The sequence below is a fragment of the Argiope bruennichi genome, chromosome 2, assembly GCF_947563725.1.
Source record: "Argiope bruennichi chromosome 2, qqArgBrue1.1, whole genome shotgun sequence".
Taxonomy (NCBI): domain Eukaryota; kingdom Metazoa; phylum Arthropoda; class Arachnida; order Araneae; family Araneidae; genus Argiope; species Argiope bruennichi.
The window spans coordinates 50,810,644-50,831,538 of NC_079152.1; the positions used below are offsets into that span (position 1 = coordinate 50,810,644).

Here is a 20,895-nt window from a genome sequence, read left to right on the forward strand (position 1 = left end):
TTTCCTTTAAGGTTTTACAATGAAATTATTTATTTATGAAAGACCTCGATTGAAAATGATATGAGAAATCATGAGTTGAAATTATTTCTTCCTTATTTTGAAATACCTTCTTATTTAGGAAATCTGCTTCCTGCACTTTCAATGTTTCTCACTGCTGCCTCTGATCCGAATGCCAAGATGACTAAAAATGAAATTAATCACATGATGAATGCAGCTGCAAATGCAACGGATAAGCGTTTTATTGATGCAAACCAACTAGCTTTAATTTACAGTGCCATGTTACCACTTCTTAGAAGAAAGGAGGAAAATATAAAATTAAAAGCTTTAGATATCATGAAAAGAGCTACTACATTAGCATTTGCTCATAATGTAAGTACCTAGATATCCTTTTATTATTGCAGTAAGTGTATGTTAAATAAACAAATAAAAAACAAGAAAGTTTTAACTAAGTAAAAAATACGAATAAAATACCCATGCTTTCTAAACTGTAAATGTGTGATACTATAATAAATGCAATAAAGCAATTTTTTCCCTCGGAATTTCAATTTGGTGTTCTGAAAGTAATTTAGTTTATCTTTATCTCTCACTGGTTAACACACATTTGAATACTGGAGTTATTTTTTAAAAGTTGATTTCAAGTTTCTTTCATATGCTGAAAACGAATATAATTTTAATTTTTCCTTCTGTCATCTCTTGTATGTATGATATAATGGTAGTAATATCTAAACGAATGCATTAAATTAAACTTAGGTATTAAAATTTTTATCTGTAATGAATTAGGCAAAGCAATTTAATTAATTGAAAAAACACAACACTGTTGTAAATCTGTTATAACTTAAATTCAAATTAGAAATGACAAGAATTTATATAAAAACGAAAGAAAAAGAATATTCTGAAAACTTTTGTTTGGGTAAACAAAGTTCATTCAAGATTGTCTTTTTTTTTTTTTTTTTTTTTTCTTTATGAATATCATATGAGTACCTATTAGCCTAGTATTCTCTCTATTATTTTTATCCCTAAATCCTATTGCCCAGTTTGTTCTTCATTATAGCTAAGATATTCATGAAACAGTCGATGTGTCTGTGTGTAGGTAATAGGCTCTAAATTGGAAGACCTTATCTTTGATAAATTTTGTAAAACAGTTTAATTATTGGAGAAAAAAGCACAACAGTTCTCCTGTAAATGTACAATAATTAAAATTAAAACAATAGGAACTTTTATTTTGTTCCATTCTGGAAACTTTTTTGCCTGTTTGTTTGACATTCTTCAATGAATTTCGTTTGTACTATCGTTTTTGTAGATTACAACAATAATTTGCTATCATACGTGCAAATAATTTGCTATGAGTATTCCATTCTCTGGTTAGTCCTCCATTTTATTTATGCCCTACCCTATTAACACACAATGTCCAATAGTATTACTACGATGTCTTCATGATATTCTACCACATTCAGAATATTGGACAATATAACATTGTGATGTTGTATAATAATTTGTTCTAATAAAGAATAAAATTGTCTACCTTTATTGATTCAATTCTATACTTGTATAAAAAAAATTAGGAAGACTGTCTCTCAACAATAAATAATAAATAGTGTAATGAATGAATTTATTGGTGTTTTTTGGTGTGAAAGCCACCTTTGACCAAGAAATCGTGAGAGTAATAATTATACTCATATTACAACTATGTTTCTGAAGTTATTAATCTTGCTATTTTGTAAAATAATTGTTAGATACTTACAGAAGGAGATCTGTACTTCTTGCTCTCTTTCTTTCATGGAATCTATAATTTTAAAGTTTTTTGTACTTATTCTAGGCAATTGTTTTTGTTCTAAATATGCAAAGACTATTCGATTAAAGAGCTTTTTAATGAAAAAATGTTGCATTAAATTTAGCTTTATATGCAGTAGAGTCAAGAAAATTCTATCTCCTCCAATTGGATTAAATGTTTGCAAATAAATAACATTCCATTCTGTATTTATTTTTTTTATTTGGAAAATTTAAACTAATTTGTTAGTACATTGATTATTTGCTTTAAAAAAACATTCATTTCAATTCAAGAAATAATGAAACATGCTATAATACAATATAGTTTGAATATAAATAGAGGGAAAGAATGCATTTAGCAATTAAAATTACACAACTTAAAATATAACTCTACTTAGTTACTTAGTTCATTTCAAATCTATCTTATAATTTATTCAAACATAAAAGATACAGTATCAAAGAAAGAAGAACATTTGTCTTACAAATAATGTGATTAAAAAAATAATTTATTTTATCTGTTCATTACATGCTTTTGAATTTTTTCTCTTATATTCGATTACTAATATCTCTCTCTGATTACCTAATATTAATTAGGAAATCAGAGTCTCTCTCTCTGATTACCTAATATTAATTTTTGGAAAAAACCTAAGCCTTTAAAAACTTCTATTCAAATAAAATTTACTGTCTCTGATTCAGTTCATTTAATTTCACAAAATCTTTGTTTCTTTAGCACTGCCAGTTGAAATACTTTTTATATTATTTGAAGAATGTTTTAACAATTAACTGCCTTCTAATTTTTATGTTTTCTTGACCAGGAGAAAATTCCTTCATCTGTATTAGCACTGGGACACTCTAATACGGCAGAAGCGTTACAGTCTTGTGACTCGGATTCTGAAGTTTCTAGAAGAGTGAAAGAAGTTCTGGATGTCTTCATTGAAAAGATCAGTGCTGTCATACCTCTTGGAAGCAAAGTACAGCTCGCATCCAAATATCCTGGATATCCTTCTACTTTGGTGTTTAGACAACTTCTTGACAATACGCCTATTTATCTTAAAGCAAAATCAAACAGTGGTTTAATGGAAGGATCTGTGAGATTCGAGGATGCAGTTAGAGAAAGGTAATTTTTATATTTCCTATTTTAGTCGTCTTTGGCAACCAGCTAGTTCGACGGGGATCATTTTTGCTGAAAATTTAATTTAACTTTTGTATGTAACTTGGTCTTAATATTACTCTCTGTAAAGTAATTTCAAATTTTGACACATAGTTTGTCCCTTTTTTTTAATTAAAAAAAATCCAAAATTAATCTGAAATGAAATATGATTAAATTATCCAATAATCGCCTTCCTTACTCGAAATATGTTCATAAAAAATTATAAGGATAAAAAGCAGAATCATGCAGCATCGAAGTTTTTGTAAACTACAGAATATGTTTCATAATTTATGTAATTACATATAAAAATCCGGAATATAGTATTTGCAGTAGCTAATGAAAATGGCTTAAGTTTCCTTACAACAATGAAATGTGTTTTTATATAATATATTAAAAAATACTTTTTTAATTAAAATTTAACACAAAAAAATCCATTGAAATTAAAATAATGTTATTAAAAATATTTTATTTAATTTTAAGATCATATAAAAATTAAGTTTTTGCTATAATATTTTCAAATTTTATGATAGGAAAATGACAAAATTTCATTTAAATTTAAATTAAAATTAAAAAATTGCCCTAAGATGCGATTTTTCATGTCCCAAATTTTATCTATCCCAAATTCTGGAAATGTAAAACTATCGATTTGTCCTGTAGAACACAAATAAATCTTCTTTATTTTTAATGGAGATATGATGATGATTTCTTCTTTCTCTAATTCGCATAAATTTCAATTTTAATCTTTTTTTTAATAGGCGTTACAGATGTTGCGTCAAATTTATTTTTTCCTCGATAATGCTAATCTTTTAAATTGTTAGAATTACGCTTCTCTCCTGCCATTAATTAAGTGAACAAATGATTTCGTTTTTCTGTTCTTTTACAAGATCTCAAAGTAGTCCTCGTTTTGCTTCTAAATGGGACGGTTATAAAAACGAAATAAACAATTCCAATTTAATTCTTCCATTCTATGCAAATAAAAACATCCTTTAATTAATTTTAATTGATGTAGAATGAAAAAATAACTCAAAATGAATCTTCATCAGTAAATGTCTTTACTTTGAACTTCTTTCACAACTATTTCTTATAAAAATATGTATTCTCGTTGATCATCTATTCTCCGAACTAATATTTGAAGCGTTTCAATAAAAATAAATATTTATTAGAACATTCTATAATTTTATTTCGTTTTCAATACATAATCATTTCATAATGTTAATTCAATCACTTATAAGAAAAACTACTTTGGAAACAGTTGGCCCAATTGGTTTCTTAAAATATTGTATGTTATGCCTTATAATCTTCGTTTTTGTATATATCTACTGCGATTTTCCAGGACGTTAGAAAAAAAATTATCACATCGGGAGAAAAAATTAATTTCTTGTTAGAAATTAAGTGATAGTTTGATGATTTATTTGTTAATCTTTTGCCATGTTTAAAAGATTTGTGTTTATATCGCCATTCAGCAAGATACTGATGCTTAAAAGGTATTTTTAATAGCTGCTGCACCCCCGCCCCCCCCAGATATAATGAAAAGTATAATATTGAATCTATGAATGTCATTTAAGAATACTCTTTTCTTACACTATTTCAATAATACTTTAGAGGATTTTTTTAAGCACTTTTTACTGGTCGAGTTCATGAACCTTTTCAAGGGCATTTATTTCGATTTTGAATTCCTTTCGGTTTTTCATGTTATATTATCATTTAAACAACAGCATTTAAGAAAAAGTATTTTATGTTTCTTTAATCTCTAAGAGTAGAAAATATACTTCCCATGGATTCATTTACGGTCATAAGGAAAGCTCAATTAATGGCGATTATTTGCTATGGAAAAATGAGAAGCATATTACAACACACAAAGGTACTTTGCATTCTGCACACATATAACGGGTCTTCCTCTCTTGAGCCTTTATGCTTCTTTTCCTACGTCGTCTATAGTTGGAGGCCAACTTTGGCGTATGATTTCCCTCATTGGCTAAGTGCACATCATCTGGAACCGCACACTTTGCTTGGAAACTGGCAAGATGGCATTGCCTTTTTCTTGAGGTATATGCTTCTATTAGCTGACGAACTCATGTTATACGATGTTAATTGGTCTATTTTTACGTTTATTTTGTTCACTTGTCAAAATTATTTACATTGCAAAAGACAATAAGAAAAGAATATATATATATATATATATATATATATATATATATATATATATATATATATATATATATATATATATATATATATATATATATATATATATATATATATATATATATATATATATATATATATAGTGCTACCATTTTGCAAATCTTCTTCTTAGTTAGTGCCTCCCCTCCCCTCATTGTAACGATTTACCCATCCCATGATATCTCTATCTACAGCGACAAATTTTGGGCAAGATACTTCTGTTTCAGTACCCATAATTTATTTTGTTCTCTTTACAGACGCCCTAGTCACTGGACTATGAACAATAGTCAACAAAGTAACAGCCTTATTGTCCATCCATTTTGTTGCAACAACACCTTTCTTATGCACTTTGATTCACCTCTTTGAAATTTGCGATAATTAAGTTCGCAATGATACAATAGCGTGGCCAATATATTATAGTGGGATTTATATTTCTTGCAATTGTATTTCGCAGTATCATGTTAGTGGAAAGTAATTTTTCTAAGCCCCATGAAAGGTTTAATGAATTTGAGTGCATTTAGTTCTTTGTGAATGAAAACTGGTTAACAAAAATTTCTACAAATTGGGTTAACTCTTTAAAAGACCAGTTTTTCTCCTCATGGTATATTAAAATATTTTTTAGGGTTGAGACTGGCTTAAGAAAAACTATTCATTTAGCTTATTAGATAAATTTAGTTTGATTAAGTTATTAATTTGGTTAATTAATAATTAAATAACAAATCAAGTTTCACAGTTTTGTGTAAGATAAGGAACAGAAACTTTTCTATTGAATAATTTGTCAACACTTGTGTCAACTTACATAATTTCATGCAAAGACTGATGATTTCGGTGATAAGCATACTTCCCGCTGCCCTAGAAAGGGTTAAATATATAGGGTGGTTCAAATTAAAGTACCCTGTTAGGAACGCCCTGGTGTGAGAAGCTGTGAGCATAAAGTTTTCGTACTTAGAGACTATGCATATCAAATCATAACAAATTAATTGGTTAAAAAAGTTCAAACTAAGACATCTAGATGAAAATGAAACACATCGGTTTAAGATTTTTTAAAAAAGTGCAGCATGATACAACCAATTAGGAACAGAACACGAGGTGTCGATTATGAATTTTGTTATCACGTTTCTTTATCCACGAATTGTAATTGCTAGGTAAGAATTTGAATATTCATTTGTGCGAACATTATCAAAAAATAAAATTTGCATAAAAAGGTGGATTTTTTCAAAGTTTTCAAAAGGTGACTTTTCTCTTACCGGCGGAAGCTGTAAGAGATCTCCGAAAATTACAAGATGTTTTTTTCCCAAGCGATGTTTGATCGTCGCTTGTGTCGAATACTTCAGATAAGCGTAAATGAATATATGTTAAAGTAACATTGGATATCATCGACACTTCGTCTATGATAAACAACACTACTTCTTTCAAATCTGATCTCAGAACTCAGAGCACTTCATCAGAAAGTGGCTTGTACTTCGGTGTTTGTTTGTGTTCTACAGGCAGCTGCAATAGTCTATGTATAGTCAATACATTCACATTGAATGCAGGTATTCCTGTTGGAGCACTAACTGCCACTTTTTTGTTTAAATGCGTCTTAACCCAAACTTTCAGAGTTTTTATTAAAAAAACTCTTACCAGTGCCACCAGTTCCACTCACAAAGCAACGTAAAACGTCAGCGTTATTATCAGTTGTGTCCATTTTATTTGTGATCATATCGAAGACTCTTTTTTGATCGGCATTAAATTTTGCGATCATACTTTGAAGATCAGTTTGCTTTTCTTCTACCAGATTGATTCTCTGAAAGTCACCCATTGCGTTTGCAGCTTCCACAGCTTCAAATTGAATTATTTCAAATTATACTCTGTTTCACCCTAACTTGGCAGTATTGTAAAAGGTAGAAAATGTGACGCTCCACGTTGGGAAAGAGTTCCCCATCAATTCCGACTTTAAAATAGTTAAAATGCGCAGAAATTTATCAAATAATATCATAAATTACAGAAATCCTTTTTTTATCAATATGTATTTAAAATTATTCTCAAGTTAGAAGTGCTTATATGTTAAGTATTTTGTAAATAAAGCGAACGAATAAAACTAAACGATTGACATAATGAATTCCACTTTGGCTAGAACCGGTCTTCAAGGTCAAATATTTGGCGCACTTTTCTTTTACATCTCCGCCAAACATTCAGGTCTTGTAAAATATGATGATTTTACATTATTCTGTATTTGACGAAAAATCCATGCATATTTTCGTAGAAATGAAATCCCAACATTAGATAAAGTTTTAAAAGATGTGAACGATTATACAGATATCTTTTCGAAAAACATTAGCCGAACTACGCTTTACCGAATATTGAAAGATTTAGGGTTTTCTTTTCAGAAACGATGAAACGAAATGAAATAACATTAATGATTTATTAAAATAATGTATCAATAATATTAAAAAAATAATGAAAATAAGGAAACAATTAATTCTCCGATAAAGTGATAATATAATAAAGTAAATAAATATTTACTATTTGGCGAAAAATTTGCGAGATAAAGTTTCGCCAGTGATTTGCATTTCTAGTAACTTTCTACTTTAAAGTAACCCAGTTCCCCTGATAACGACTGCGATTCGGCATCCCTAGAATATACACTACTGCCAAGTTAGGGTGAAACAGAGTATAGATATTGTTACAAACCTGTAATTTTGCTTCCCAGCGTGAATAGTGTCATCATAAGAAAGACCGTTTTACAGTAATCTATATTGGATGCTGTCGGATGCCGAGCCAGTGATCCCAGAGCTTAGTGACAAACTTGGCGACGAATTTGCCGACAAAATAGATAATGCTCGGAACTTCGAGAAATTTATCAATCCGTCCATTATTACATGCATATTTTAGTTTTTCCTTAATTTATACACTAAACACTAATTGTATTCTAAATTTGAAGCTTCTATGTCTGCTAGAAGTGCCTTAGAGTTTTGATGATTTTTCAGTCAGTCAGTCAGTGATAAAATTCACAAACTTTGACTAGTTATAATTCTTAAACTACTGGTTCAAATTTAATGAAATTTGAAATATACCGTGTATATAATGCCTGCTTCGTTACTGAAAATTCAGGCTTCTAGTGTCATTCACAACGAAGTTATAGGGGGTCGAAAATGGCCTGAACTGCTTGGAGAAAAGGATGGTATGGCCGTGCCGCTTGTTTTTGCTCGACTTTGCGGGATAACAATGAAGTCAATTTCTGATACTTTGTATTTTGACTGTTACATTTTCCTTACCTTAAATCTATCGCAGCGTCCGGTTTTTGCCTGTCGATTTTAGTTTTAACTTCTTTTTTTTTTTTTTTTTTTTTTTTTTTTTGTAACAGTCGATTTCCCATGCTCTGATATATATGCCCTCCAAATATGAAAACATTACCAACACTATGCTCTTTCCAGGAATTCAAAACCGGAATACTTTAATATAAATCACCCTGTATTAGAAATTTTTTAATTTGTACTTAATTTCTTTAAAAATGTCGCACTATTCATTTTGTTACATTTATACATATTCTTTTATTTAGGTTACGTAACCGAAAATGCAGGAAGAAAACTACAGATTGTGAGGGACTTGTAGTGGCCCTCACACTTTACCCATCTCAAACACCTTATCCAAATAAGCCTAAAAGAACTTCACCTGTTATGGAAGTCACATTGCGAAAACCTGAAGATGGTAAACAAAGATCTATTTTAATTTTTAATCTTGGTTTCTTATGAACTTATCTTGGATGTTTTAAATAAACGTCCATAAACTTTTGAAGGAATCGTTCGAATCTTCTTAAAATTTTCTTCTATAATGTTAACGTTTATTGCAGCTACATATCTGAAGTATATTTGCCACTTTTTTCACGTTGAGAATCCGGTAATCTAAAATAATTGTGGATTAAATTGAATTTTAATGATGCCTTTGTATCTGCAGTTCAAGTTAGAAATTCTATTGTTACAGAATGCAGCAATAGTCATTTGAAAGTAATAAGTCATAATGCTTGTGCTGCTTAGGATAAAATCCAAATTTCTAAAAGATTTATTTGAATTTAATGAGTGTGTGCAACAAAGTGACAAAAAATGATGTAGAAAGAAATGATGCTTTTGTTTCCTCAAATTGGAGTCAAAGACTGTAAAAATGTAGACTGAATGCCGATTATTGATTCTTTCATTAATTCGTTTCCTTTTTTTTTTTTTTTCTTTCTACTGAAATTATTATTCTTGTGTTTATTCTTTTTTTAGTTTCTAGTATGCAAAACATAGTAAAAATATGCAAATCTCAAAAAAAAAAAAAAATCGAATTTTAAATTTTGAAGAATCTCCACGTTTCAGGCCTCCCCGATTTTGAAAAACACATTTTCAACATACTTCCTGTCCTCCTGTCTGTCTATGCCAGAGATAACTCAAAAACACTGTGAGCTTTACTGATGAAATTTGGTGGTAACTTCATAAGCCAGATAACAACCTCCGGAAAGGAGTGTACACTTTTGCCAATGACTTTGTTACTCGGCTATGAACCCTAACGTTGCGAGTTCGAACCACAAACTTGCACAAGGTTTAACAGATTTTTGTCAAATTTTGAGTAAAATTCGTTCAGAAGTCTGTCTGTTCGAATATATGTTTACACGATAACTACAAAACAATGATAGCTAAATGGATTTTTTAAAAATTTAAAAACGTGATGGCTTAAACATATAAAATTTGGTTTGTTATTTTGCGGGTACAATTTTAGATCTGGGCTAGTTTCAATCGATTGGAAGCAACGTGTCAAAAACACGAATTCGCTGTTTGGATGCTATTAATGCATACCAGAGATTAATTGCCAAAAATATCGCTGAAGATCGCATGATAAATTCAGTAAAAATGCTAAATTCACGTTAAAGATCAATATTTCGTATTTGTTCATTGCCATTGTTATACAAGCCATGCGAGGTCTTGCTCAAGGTCCACAATTTTATGGGGAGGAAGGAAGATAGTGCTTTTATTAGAAAATATACGAGAAAGTTTTGAGAAGACCACTCGATTTTGTTTAACTTAAATATCATGAAGAAAATATTTACTATAAAATACACAGTATTTCTTGTTAGTGTCGTCATTTTTTTCTATATCGTAGATGAGTTCTATAGGTAAGACACATTATCCAATGATGGAAATAAGCTTGCCTGTTGTTATTATTTGAGAAAAGGTACAAACGATACATTTGTGTATCTAGTAAGTGAATGTACATTTAAATGCAATATAGCCATAGAATCATAGAACTGATCGCAAATTTGACAACTAAAACATGAGCCAGTATACAATACACACATCCGGAACCTGATTGCATTTGAAGAGGTGCAGTGACATTTGCTTCATTATCCCATTAAGCACCATTTACCGAAGACTTTTCTTTTTAATATCTTCATTTTCTAAGCTTTCTTTAAAGTTCTACGGTCTAAAACTTTTTTTTTTTTTTTTTTTTTTTACTGCTTGCATTAAAGTCAGGCTATTTGTAAATTTCGCTCTTTTTGTAGTGCTAAATATTCAATATGTCTAAATTTTGAGTAGGAAAGAAGGCCTAGATTAGCTATTTGGTTGAATCTTTCTGTGCACTTGTTAGATTGAAGTATGTAACTACGCCATTTTCATTTGTTCTAACAACTTTCGAATTACTATTTTGAATTATTGTTTATTTTCAGGTTTCAGGTGTCTTTTCTTATTTCTTTTTATTTTTTATTGGGTATTTTCCTTCAAAAACTCATACTATTTTTTGTGACATTCAGAATCTGTTGAATAGTGTTAAAATAAGGGTTCTAGGACCTTGTTGCCTTTATACTTTTGTGATTACACTAAACTGATATTTTTTTCATTTAATCTTTCTGAGGAACAAAAGATTTAACATTCAATATTACAAAACTAAAACTTATAAAATGTGAAAGGTTTATTTACTGTAATTTTATATTGCAGTTTCTTTCTGGTTCTTTTATAATGCAGTTATGTTGACATTTATATGTAGCTAACTGAATTGATCTGAATTTTCCAAATTCAAAAATAAGACCTTTTTTTTTTTTTAATTTAGTAGGAAATCAAAATGGCGACATTCAAAAGTCATAGCTTAACATCTTTTTTCCAGGTTTAATTTGTTTTAAAATATTCAATTAGTATCATTAATTTCTTTCATAACATATCTAAGTTTTAAAATTCAGCATTAAACTTTGTCAACAGAATTTTTATGTAGAAACTAAAAAAATATATATATAAAATTTTTATTTAAAGCATTCAAAAACCTTTAAAAATATTATCATTAAAATCTTTTATATATGCTTCTTTACTGCACGTGTTAAAGTGTTCTTTATAAATTTTTTTCTCATAAAATATTCTTGAAATAGTCTAATAATTTTTATTTTCATATATAATAATAATTTGCTGTAATAAGATTATTATCATCTATTTTTCCTTTTATTTTGCTTCAAATTTTAATGATTTCTGTAGGTACACCCATAAGTATATCAAATGTGCCAAACGCCATTAAACTTGCCCTCTCTCACAAGGGCAATAATACTGAAGCTCAAGAAAAGGGAATCCTTTATCGGTGCAGTTTTTGGGATGAAAGTCTGAAAGAGTGGTCTGATGTTGGCATTGTTACATATGGCGTAGATGGCGATGTTATGAGATGCTGGTCATCACATCTTACTGCTTTTGCTGTAATTGAAACATATGGTGGTGAGTAAAATGATTTATACATAGAAATCTGAATACCAATTTTCTATTTTGATTATCATAAAATGTAATTCATTGCTGCTTTATTTATTTAAATTATACTATGTACCCATTTTTAGTTTAAATTACTATTCTTAAATTTATTTAATTAGCTTACTTTTTATATTTATATTTATAATTATATTTAATCTATATGCCATTGGAAGTGTAAAAATATTACATCATTTAAAAAGACTTAAATAAATTATTTAATGTTATAAACCAATATATGTATAATATGTACTAGCCACAGTACCTGATGCTTCATCTGCATATATTTGTTCTATATGTAGGTAAAAAATAAGTAAAATATCAAAATTTTTGTCTTACAATTTTTATATTTGACCCTAAAGAAGTTTTAAAGCCCACAACTATAATTCATTATTAATGTAACCTCAAATTTTGCACATATATATATATATATATAAAGACTACTTGGATCTGTTAATATATAACTGACCCTTGGAGAAACATTGAGGTATTCATACTGGCATATTTAAGCGATTAAATTTTATTTTAAGAGACTAACAATATCAAGAAAAATCAAGCGAAAAGCTCCTTGATATCATATAATAGGTCTATGATTTAATGCTTGTTGTAAAAGCTGACATAGATGTCTTAGTATAAATTGCGACTAAAAAAAGAATTTCATCAATTCAAATAATGTACTAGGCATAATTTTTATGCGAAATTCATAGAACACTTGAATTCTTCCTTAATATTGTGAAATGTTTTATTAACCCATTACTATGATTGCATATTTAAATGTGCAGTTTCTTTTATAAGAATTGGATGTGAAAAGTTTAAAATTGATACTTTCAACCAATAAAATCAAAAATTATTTTCATTCTAAATGCTGCTGTCTACGGAATAATTAAATTGATTTTATGTAATTGCTAATTTAGGGAATAAACTTCCTTTATAGCTACAAATAAATATGGACACTTTTGTATTAATTGCATGACAATTGCAAGCATGGTCAAATTTTAGTTATGGATAAACCTATTGGAGTGCAATCTTTGGCAATTAATTGCTGGTATACAATTAATACACAGGTACATCAGTATTTTTTTTTAACTTACGAAGAAGAAAAATTAATCTAATCAGCATTCACATGATAAAATTTTCTTCATAAATTTTCTCATTATATTATGATTATTGTTTTTATTTATTTGCTTTTAATATTATAAGTTATTGTATTGTTTAGTAATTTTGAAAATGTTCATTAGTATTTTTATTTATTATCATTTTTGTTTTACTATTTTTATTTTTTCAACCCAGAATTCTGTCATTTAATTGTAAATATATTTAATGTGTTTTTTCCTCTGATATGTTTGATTGGGGGAACTAATGAAGTTATGCTTTAACTGTGGGGTTCTGAAAACTTCCAGAAAAAAAAGTTTTTAATTCAATTCTGTTTTTTTATGCAAAATTATTCAGTTAAAGTTTCTAGTTGAACCTTATTTTGCTTTTAGTAGTTTTGAATTACTTTTTGCCTGTAATTAAATTAATTTATGATTATATATCTCATTCTTGTTATGAATATGCTTGAATTGTGGATTTTTTAAATAAATTGTTTTCTTTGCATGAACTTTTAATGTAATATTTTTTTTTTTTTTAAATTTTTGGTTAGGCATTTTATGCCTCATTTCAAATCTTTTACAAATTTTTTAGGCCTGTCCACTGGTGCAATTGTTGGAATTATTGTGACTGTTCTTATGGGAATTTTTATCATTATGATGTTTGCTTTCTTCTTTTTCCGCAAAAAGCAAGCTGCAAATGCTCGTGTTTCACATGAAACACTGCCCAAAAGGGATAAACTTCAAAGCTCAAATGGATCAGTTGTCAAAGTAAAGGCAGTTACACCATAATCATTCAACAACTTGTTTGGAGAGATGTTAGATTTGATTGTTCAAAATATAGTGATATTGGAAATGGAATTACTTATCACATCCATTTTGGTAATATTCATAATTATTTTGGCTATTAAATTTCTTGTATTAAAAGTAAAACAAGACATCTCTCTGAATATCATCTGGCAAAGGTAAATTTCAACAAATTTATTCATTTAACCATCTTGTATCGCAAGAGGGGAAAAAATTTAAATGTATGTAAAGTATTTTTAAATGTTAATAATCAATATTTGCAAAACACTATATATTATTTCATTTAAAATTTGAAAAGTTTATGGCAGTTAATGATAGATGATGTTAAATATTCATTAATACATTAAATAAAGAAAAACTTAAAAATAGCACTTGTATATTTAAATAGATAAGTTAGGTGGTACTTTAAAATAAATAAATAATCTTATTGTGGTTTAATGATTCTGTCATTTAAAAAAGAAAAATGCCTGGAATACCGGTTGTATTGCGCAGTTTTTTCTTATCATAAAGAAGAGTCAAATCTTCAATCTTTTGTTAGTAATTATAAGCAAATTACATTTAATTATTTTTTTAAAAAAATCTGTATTTACTGAAATTTTAATTGGTCATATGAATGAAGTTTTTCATGAAAACTTTCATAGAACTATATAATATCTTTTTCAGAATGATTTACTCTATTATTAATTTTTAAAAAGGCATTTTCATACTAAAATTGTTTAATCAATTATTTTGTAAAATAACTTCATCCAAAATGTTACTGCTGCTGAAAGAACACCATGTTATTTTAATTGTTAGAAAAATTCAAACAAATTACATTTTCACATTTAAAATTCCATATATGTACTATAAATTCATACTTCGTTTACTAACCATACTTTTTAACACGTTCGCTTAAAAAACATTAGGAAGCTGTGTGGTGTGATTTGTTAATAATGTATCAAGTAAGTGCTAGAGGAGACTTTTAAATCAGTTTCTAGAAGAAATTGAGAGTATTTCTGTTGAATGAATATGAAACATATTGCACAAAGAAATTTGCTTAATATTTCATTAGATGTTCTCATGTGAATTTCTATGAATATCTATGTAATATACCTGCTATTGTAAATTATCATCAAGTCACTTTATATCAAGCCATTTTAAACTTAGATTTCACTGTTTTGTTCAATATTACTTTTTTAACTTAATTTGCTTTGAAATTTATTAGAAAAATAAAGTTACATAAAATATTACATTTTATGTAACTTAATTAAGGAACAAAAATAAAATAAACATTAAAAAATATATGAAGATAAATGTTTGATTCTCTCACAAGCCCTAATTTTGACTAAGCTAAATTCAAAAGCAGTTAACTGATTGGATTTTTGGTATATCCCTGACCATATTTTGATCTGTCGTGAAAAATAATGCTTCATATAAATAGTAATACATGAAAGAAGGTTGCCATATTTACACCTCCTAAGTATTTTTTTAATGTATATCCTAAATTCGTTTACTTATTTTTTCCCCCATATTTGAATTTTGTTTTAAATTACAGTCGAAGCCTCACATGAGGAGTAAACCCTATAACGAGCAAAACAAGATATAAAAAAAAATGACTATCTAAACGAGCGATGTTTCGCAAAACAAGTGACGTGGTGAAATCGTGACATCACATTCAGAATCTTACCTATATTTTTATACTCTTTACAATCCTGCTTTTAACTTGAAGGGAGGGGACATCGAAAAACAAGCATTAAAAACAGACTGATAGCCGAACGTACAGTTAATTAAAGCTTCAAAAAAAAAAAATACGAGACACTTTGATGAGCACCATAGTTTGTATTTTCGATATAAGTGAGAGAGGGTTTCATTAACATGTGAGTACAAAACTAGCTAGGGACTACAATACGAAATTATTGAGCTTTCGGCTACAGAGGAAGATATAATTGGCTTAATGCAGCATCAACATTCCTCTCTCACCGCCCACTATTCAATCCCGTCATCTGTACGAAGTAGCAGAGCTCCACCATTTTTGTATCCATTAGAAACCAATCACCGTGCTGGAAGCTTCTCATCTCTTATGTCTGAGGCGCCCTATGTTGGGACTAGAATGAATGAAAAAAATTGTATATTGATAAGCATCGGCCTAATAAGGCAATTGCTATGTCGCCATAAATTCGTTTAGCGATAATGATACGTCTCGTTTATGCCAAAATTTGAAGCATAGCCGAATACAATGATTTTAGATAATTATTAATAAAAAAACATGTATTATTAATAATAAATTGCATTGCTATAAGTTTGATTGAGTATTTTTTCGGAATAGGACACTTTGTGCTATTTTACATGGATTGTTAGGGAAAAAATTATTGAGTATTTCATATATTGAATATGATTCAGGAACGAATTATGCTCGTTAAGTGAGGTTCCACTGTGCTTTGTTTCATATTTTTTACATAAAATTGTACTTAAACTTAGTTTACATGTTTATGATCTCTGCTTAGATTGTAAACTGAATATCATTGATTTTTAGTTTTCGGTTCCTCTGTATTTATCTGCGAAAAGCGATAATTATAAAGGTGTTAATATCTAATTTTGTGTCTCGAATTTTAATTAATAAGGTTGTTTAAGAATTGTGTTGATTCTCAAGTATTAAATTCATATTGCTAAGTTTATATTTAAAAAGTTATTTTTTAGTTACTAAAAATGTGAATTTGTGATTTCATTCTTTTCTGTGAATAAAATATATCTAATAAGAGCAAATTAATTGACTTAGGCGTTTTACAATTTTTGTTAACATTCAGATATGCATTAAAAAAACATTATATTAAATTACAATTGTTTGAATCAGGTTCATTATGTTTTATGATAATTTTTTTTCTATTTCTGTTTATTTATCAAAATATAAATGTAATCAAAAGTGCACTGAAATGTTTTGCTCTTTATATATGTGTATAGAATAAGACATTTTCACTTTGTGTTATACTTATTAAATTTGTGGAAGATTTTTTTTATCAAATGGCATTTCTTATTAATATTTGCTTTTTGAAATGCTTTGCTTGAATATTATATGGTGTGATATTTTTCATTCCTTTGTTTTTTCTATTGCTGAAGTATTAAACTTCAGAACAATTGTTGTATGATACTAATTAAATGGAAGTTCAATGTGACGAGTAGTATTTTCTTAAATTATATTTTCTGTAAATAAGAAATTATGTTTGTTTCCTTGTTGATTTAAGAATTTATTAAAATGCTGTTGCTGTTTGTACATGTGTACAGAATAAAAACTCTTTTTTAAATACTTAAATGTATCTTCTTTCCTAAATTAAATTATTTGTGCAAATGCTTTTTTTTTTCTTTGTAGTTTAGATTTCAGGTTTACAGGGCATGTTATTTTTTATCTTTTGAAATTAATGAAATGAAGTTTCATTTAAAATCTGATGCTTCCATGACAAGTTTTCTCGAGAAACCAGGATTCCTCCTTATAGGATAGTTGCAAAAAGAACGAAAAAATTTCGCTTTCTTTTAAAGTTTTTATTGTATTTAACATGATAATATTGCTACAAAAAATCCATCCAATGAGTGTATGGTGAAAAATCTGACAAGTTCTATGATGGATAACGAGTCTTAATTCACAAAAAAGCTGGAAAACTCTTTTAAACACAGCCAATGTGTACACAAAACCTACATTTGTAGAAATCAACAATACGCAAGCAAGAAATCGTTACCAAGCAACAACAACAGCACAAAGCATTCTTAGAGAAAACTCGCTAAAGATCAACACTAAAAAATCATTCAATTTCCTCTCTGGTGTTTGCACTTCCGCTTTTATAGCGTCTGGAATAAGGAATCGAATGTTTGAAAAGAAATAAGAAGTCTCAAATTCTGATTGAGATTCTCCAAGATTCTCGTATAAGCGGGAACCTTAATGTTAGTCACCTAGGTTGGAGTCATTAACTCGGCATCCATTCAATACCCTTTTAAACTAACTTTCCTACCATGAGAATAATAACTCATCTGCAATATTACAGATTCTTAAAAATATTTATATGCTTGGCATGTTATATGTAAACTGTCATACGCATGATGAAAAAAATCTTTCAAAATGCTCTGCAAGCCAGATCGTTGGACCTAGAGCTGTGGAATTTGGATAGTAGTAAATTCTTTAGAAATAAGTACTCTCTAAAGTTTTGTTTTAAAATAATTGGTTTTTCTGAACGATTCCAATTTTATTGGTTTTCAGTTTTTGTGAAATTTGAATAATTTAAAACATTTAATAATATTTAAAGTTTATTTTACAGTATATTTTTACTGTATTCATTATCATATTTATAATCAGCCACTTTTGTGTGATTGTTATTATTATTAAATAATTAAAAACAAAATTTAAAAATAAAATAGGGATAAATGATTCTAGCTGAAGCATTACCATGCTACCTATATTAGTCCTAGAGTTTTGAATCTTATATAAACTGTTTTTCATTTATATATTTTTCATTTTAATATATATATTCTTCCGAGTTCGTTATTTTATTTTTAAAAATCGTTTGAGACAATCTTTCAAGGATTTCTGGAAAAGTTGCAATAGTACATGATGTATCAAATATACTTCACGCAAAATGTAGAATTTTTTTTTTTTTTTTTTTTTTGTCTCTGGTTATCATATTTATTTATTTATTTAAAAAGTAATTTTATATTTATTCATTTATTTAAAAAGCAATTTTATATTTATTTATTTATTTAAAAAGCAATTTTACACATTCGTTATAGCGAGTGTTCCGGAATGCTCTTTGCTGCCTTTCTCGGAATGCGCCTCGGCATGCTCATTGTACTGGGAAAGAAAAGAACCCGGAGACGCGCTCTCAAAAATAAATAAAACGTCACTTTTTTCCCACGTGTCATTCGACTAACTGAGGCACGTAAGCTTATTGTGTTGCTAAATGAACTTATCAGTCATCTTGAAACGAAAATAAGCTAAATGTTGACAAGATTAAGGAAAAATAATTTCTCCATCTAAGAAGAATTTGAATGTATGAAAATAAAACGAAATTTGGAATTAGCCTTATACTCTATATATTATTTCACCTTACACGCTTAATAATTATTAAATAAAATGTTTAGTATCCAAATCCATTAACTGATGGGGCAATGGCATGAAAGTTAATATATATACAAAGTTTCCATTTTTAGTCCAATTGCTAATTTCTTAACCCTTAGAGATAGGCATAGACTTCCAGTTGGAAGAATGCTGTAGATGATGTAAAAAATTACATTTCATGTTGTTCGAGCCAATAAATGCATTGTGTACGAAAATGACGAAATTTAAAGGTTTATACATTCACCTATTCATTTTGTTATATTTAATAAAATAATTTACCTGATAAGCCATTAAATTTCATTTTTTAGAATTTTAGGAGAAATAACTTTTGATAAAGCTCCGTTTTTTTCACAATTAAAACTAATTAAGCTATGAAACTTTGACCATCACTATTTTAGGTGATTTTAATTAGAGAATTCTAAGGCCTCAAAGGATTGTATGCAAATTAGAATCGAGCATTAAAATATCAAAAGATTTGATCTCTTTCGATCCCTTGACTATCGCTTCAAAAAGAAACTAATGGTTGGCTGTTTGTTTAGAAAAGATTTAATATTCCTTATTTTTTAGTCATTTTATAGAACTTTTTCTATATCATCTGTAAAAAAAAAACTGAGGCGAAGGATATTATAATAAACTAATCTTGTAAAATAAGAAAAAAAATCGAGATTTTATTTGTCTAATTAATTTGCGAAAATAGACGCGATAAATATACTTTCTAGATATTATTCAGCTCAAAGTGAAGTATACTTATTGCTTAATTTATGGCAAATTAAAACAAACTGTTACATCTAGCACAAAAGAGGAGAATTTCAATGAATTAAAAGCAGATTTTTTATTTAATAAAATGTATAATTGCGTTTTGCACTTAATGACCTGGCTACATAAAGAGTTACAATACAAAAAAAAATTATTTAGCTCAAAATTAAAATTTTTAAAAAATTTGTGAGTGTTCGAGCATTACACTCCAATTATTTTCTTAGATAAAATAGCTCTGATAATCGTTTCTAAATATTAAACGGATATCTTTTAGATCGACCTTAAAAATTTGGAAGGGAGAAGGAATGTTTAAAAAAGGTTTTTTTTTTTTTTTCCAAAATAAGATCTAAAACCATTCCGGCCATTTTAAAAAGCATATGATAGAGTAGAATGTTAAAGGAAATGAAATTACTTTAAATAATTTCTATCTTCATCCCGTGTCTTAATATAGCACTGAAATTTGACATCCAGATAAAAATTGTGTCTGTTTGAAAAATGAATTTTGTCTTTTCTGTGTTTTATTAAATCAGAATTTCAAAAAGGATGCCTTGTAGGCCCACAGAAATTAGAGATTCAAATTCCGCTTCAAATATTCCATTATATAGACTTATAAAACGGATAGAAATTCTTACTGGCAATACTGAGCCGTAAGTTATTTTATATCATATCATATTCATTTAGCTTTTGTATCTTACCTTTAGATTTGAAAGACTCAACTGCAAGGTTTTTCAAAATATTCTAATCGTTTTTCCTTTTTTTTTTTTTTTTTTTAGTAATATCTCATGGATCTCCAAATTATTTGTTTATGAATATGATTTTTCTGCTTCACTTTATGTTAAAAATAAATCTGGAGTCAGTCTTGGAAAGAAAAAAAATTAAGAATCGATATAATATATTTTAAATCTTAATCAGAATGCTTTTAAATATTTCTCAACAAAAATTTATATTTAGTAACATAGCATAACATATATATATATATATATATATATATATATATATATATATATATATATATATATATATATATATATATATATATATATATATATATATATATATATATATATATTATTGTTATATACAGAAGTTTTATATTATTGTTATTTACAAAAAAAGAAATGCTATTTATTTTTTTAAAAACCGTAATTCCTTAATAAAATATTATATTTTTGCTCATACAGATATCTGATTGACTTGCGATATTAAATTTTTTAAGATATACGAGAGCTGTTATGGGGTGGACCTCTTTAATTTGGACTCTAATCGAACGACGAAAACGAATCCTGTACTTGTTTCTCGTCCTTCAAACTTCTCTATTTTATTAATGTGAAGTCA

General features: G+C 28.0%; 1 protein-coding gene across 3 annotated transcripts in view; it reads left to right on the forward strand.

Moving 5' to 3' along the window:
- LOC129961632 (uncharacterized) overlaps positions 1 to 16,325 on the forward strand; it is a 105,933-nt gene extending 89,608 nt beyond the window's left edge. For all 3 annotated transcript variants that reach the window (XM_056075148.1, XM_056075150.1, XM_056075151.1), the window contains exons 24-28: positions 119 to 369; positions 2,583 to 2,884; positions 8,643 to 8,791; positions 11,575 to 11,805; positions 13,516 to 16,325. In XM_056075148.1, coding sequence (XP_055931123.1) covers positions 119 to 369; positions 2,583 to 2,884; positions 8,643 to 8,791; positions 11,575 to 11,805; positions 13,516 to 13,712 — 1,130 coding nt within the window. In that variant the 3' untranslated portion in view covers positions 13,713 to 16,325. The remainder of the gene's footprint in view (positions 1 to 118; positions 370 to 2,582; positions 2,885 to 8,642; positions 8,792 to 11,574; positions 11,806 to 13,515) is intronic.
- Positions 16,326 to 20,895: the final 4,570 nt, after the last annotated feature.